This window comes from Berghia stephanieae, chromosome 14 (genome assembly GCF_034508935.2).
Source record: "Berghia stephanieae isolate SIO BIC M18660-M18661 chromosome 14, UCSD_Bste_1.3, whole genome shotgun sequence".
Classification (NCBI taxonomy): Eukaryota; Metazoa; Mollusca; class Gastropoda; order Nudibranchia; family Aeolidiidae; genus Berghia; species Berghia stephanieae.
Window position 1 is genome coordinate 12428272 of NC_088373.1, and position 2500 is coordinate 12430771.

Genomic DNA, 2500 nt, shown 5'->3' on the forward strand with positions numbered 1-2500 from the left:
TCGAAGATGACGTCACTCATGTCTTTGTTATTGTTTTTTTTGCCATCCGCGTTTATGAGTAATGCTCACTGAACGGTATTTACCCGACAATAAACGTTCATGGATACACACAGTTTTGTGTGTTGATCCGTTATACTTCCGAATGGCAATGTTGTGAGTTTCTTAGCCAAGCGCATACTATCTATATAAAAGGCTAAAGTTATTTAAATATTTTAATCAAACGTGTATCGATTACACAACAAATTATACAACCTGGTCTAATAATTCTGATGTGCGGCTATGTAGTCTTGTGGTATGACACTCGCTATCGGTTCGGAAGGTTCGAGCCTCGCTCGGCGCATAGTTGAGCCCTTGAAAAGGCTCTTTACTCACATTGTCTCACCGTACTCAGGTGTAAAATGAGTACCTGGCCGTTAACAGCGTTGTCTTTGTCCGAAAAATTGTAATATCGCCTATCAGGCGTCATGTCCCGTCCTACATGTTAAATGTTGCTGTTGACCACGGACCCCCTGTAAAGTGATTTGAGCACATTTAGTATATATTGCGCTATATAAAAGTTATTTTTTTTTAATATTTTGTTTTTTAGGTCGATGTCAGAGGAGAGAAGAAGACATGTACAGACCTCCAGCCTATTGCCTGGCGCCCGACCATCCCCACCACCACATGGAGTGGACCGACAACTCATCAAGTATCAAGTCAAAGGGGTCCGCGAGGACTCTTGCGTCCAGGGGTCAGTACAGTTTTGCCGCCCACCAAAACATGCCTCTACCCCCTATACCACACATGACGCCGAGGAGGAATAAAAGTAAGGGCTGTTTTGTTTTGTTTTGATTTTGTGGGGGGGGGGGGGAATTCTTTTTCTGGCGCTTGCAAAACAAATAGATCATATCAGTACCAGTAAAAATAAAAAAAGGAAGAAAAGAAAAAAAAAGAAGAAGAAAATGGGATAGTCAAAAAATTTTGGAATTACATTTAAAGCACCCAGGAAAAAGTAAGAAGTTGCCGAGTGGTTAAGGCATTGCACTGTGATCCGGAAGGTGGTTCCGGGTTAGAACCCCACATCAGGCACTTTTGTTTTTTTTCCTTGGGCAAGATTATTCACCCCAAGTTTGCTCACTTGTACAACATGGGCGATTCCTGTTGACATCAAATATCTTGTTTGATGAATTATCTATATTCCGTCGTGGAATGCCTAGGCAACGATGTCTTATAATGACGTGGCGGAAGGGCGTAGGCCCCTAATCATGTTTTTTTAAAAGAAAAAGTAAGCCAAAGGAGAATTCATTCAATTACGGAACAGCAGATGTAATCTCATTCCAAGACAATGACAGAAAGCAAATCAGAAAACAGAAATAGGGGATAGATAGAAGACACAGCAAGTGACTTCCTGCTCACTATAGGAGGTCAAAAGACCACTCCACCCAGAATGCTGCTTTGTGTTCTCGGACCGGTATGTCACCTAGTTGTGCGGCTATGTGGTCTTGTGGTATGACATTCGCTTTCGGACCGGAAGGTTCTGGGTTCGAGCCTCGTTCGGCGCATAGTTGAGTCCTCGGAGAAGGCTCTTTATTCACATTCTCTCACCGTTATTAGGTGTGAAATGAGAATCTGGCTGTTAACAGCCGAAAAAATTTAATATCGCCTAACAGGCGTCATGTCCCGTTCTATATGTTACGTGTTGCTATTGGTCAGGGACTCCTTGTAAAGCGCTTGGCACACGCTATATAAAAGCTCAATTTAAAAAATGTTTAAAAATAGTGCTTTGAGCACGCTGTGTAGACATTGTACTATATAAAAGGCTAATGTTATTTAAATATTTTATTCAAATGTGTATCGATTACACAACAAATTATAGACAGTGTGCGTTTGGCTAAGAAGCTCATAACATTGCCATCCGGAAGTATAACGGACCAACACACAAAACTGTTATAAAATAGTTCAAGTTCCTCTCGAGGCGGCGCAACTTTGAGCCCTTTGAAAAGCCTCATTTCTCACATTCATTCTCTCATCGCACTCAGGTTTAAAATGAGTACCTAGCCGGCAACAGCGTTGTTTCGATGTGAAACAAAATTGTGATTGCACCTCAAATGTCATTCATGTCTCGATCTATAATATTATGTTAAGAGTTGCTGTTGACTTGGAGCCCCGTTTAAAGCGCTTTGAGTTCAATTAACGAATATAGCTCTATACAAAAGCTCGGATTTTAAGTTTGTTTGTTTATGTGTTATTTATTGTTCATATTGATTTATCTTTTTATATATTTATTCATTCATTTATTTATCTCTATGTTTATTTATCTATTTTTTCCTTTTTATATTATTTTTGGTGAGCATTTTTTAAAGATTGAGACTAATAAAGGTCCTCTCTGTCATCTAAGGGATTGTAAAAACACTGAAAAAAATATAAAAATAAAAAGTCTTCCAATTTACACAAAGCAACACGATGAAAGTTTCGGGCATAAACCTTCGTAAGCAAAATAATAAACAACACAACAACAAAA

The 2500-nt window shown here is 39.3% G+C and overlaps 1 protein-coding gene across 1 annotated transcript in view; it reads left to right on the top strand.

The window, feature by feature from the left end:
• The window catches only part of LOC144959404 (uncharacterized), a gene marked incomplete in the record, with an annotated part of 66370 nt that overhangs the window by 61638 nt on the left and 2232 nt on the right, over positions 1–2500 (top strand). The window contains 1 exon segment of the mRNA XM_078891981.1: positions 587–805. Within this exon segment, the coding sequence (XP_078748107.1) occupies positions 587–805 (219 nt within the window).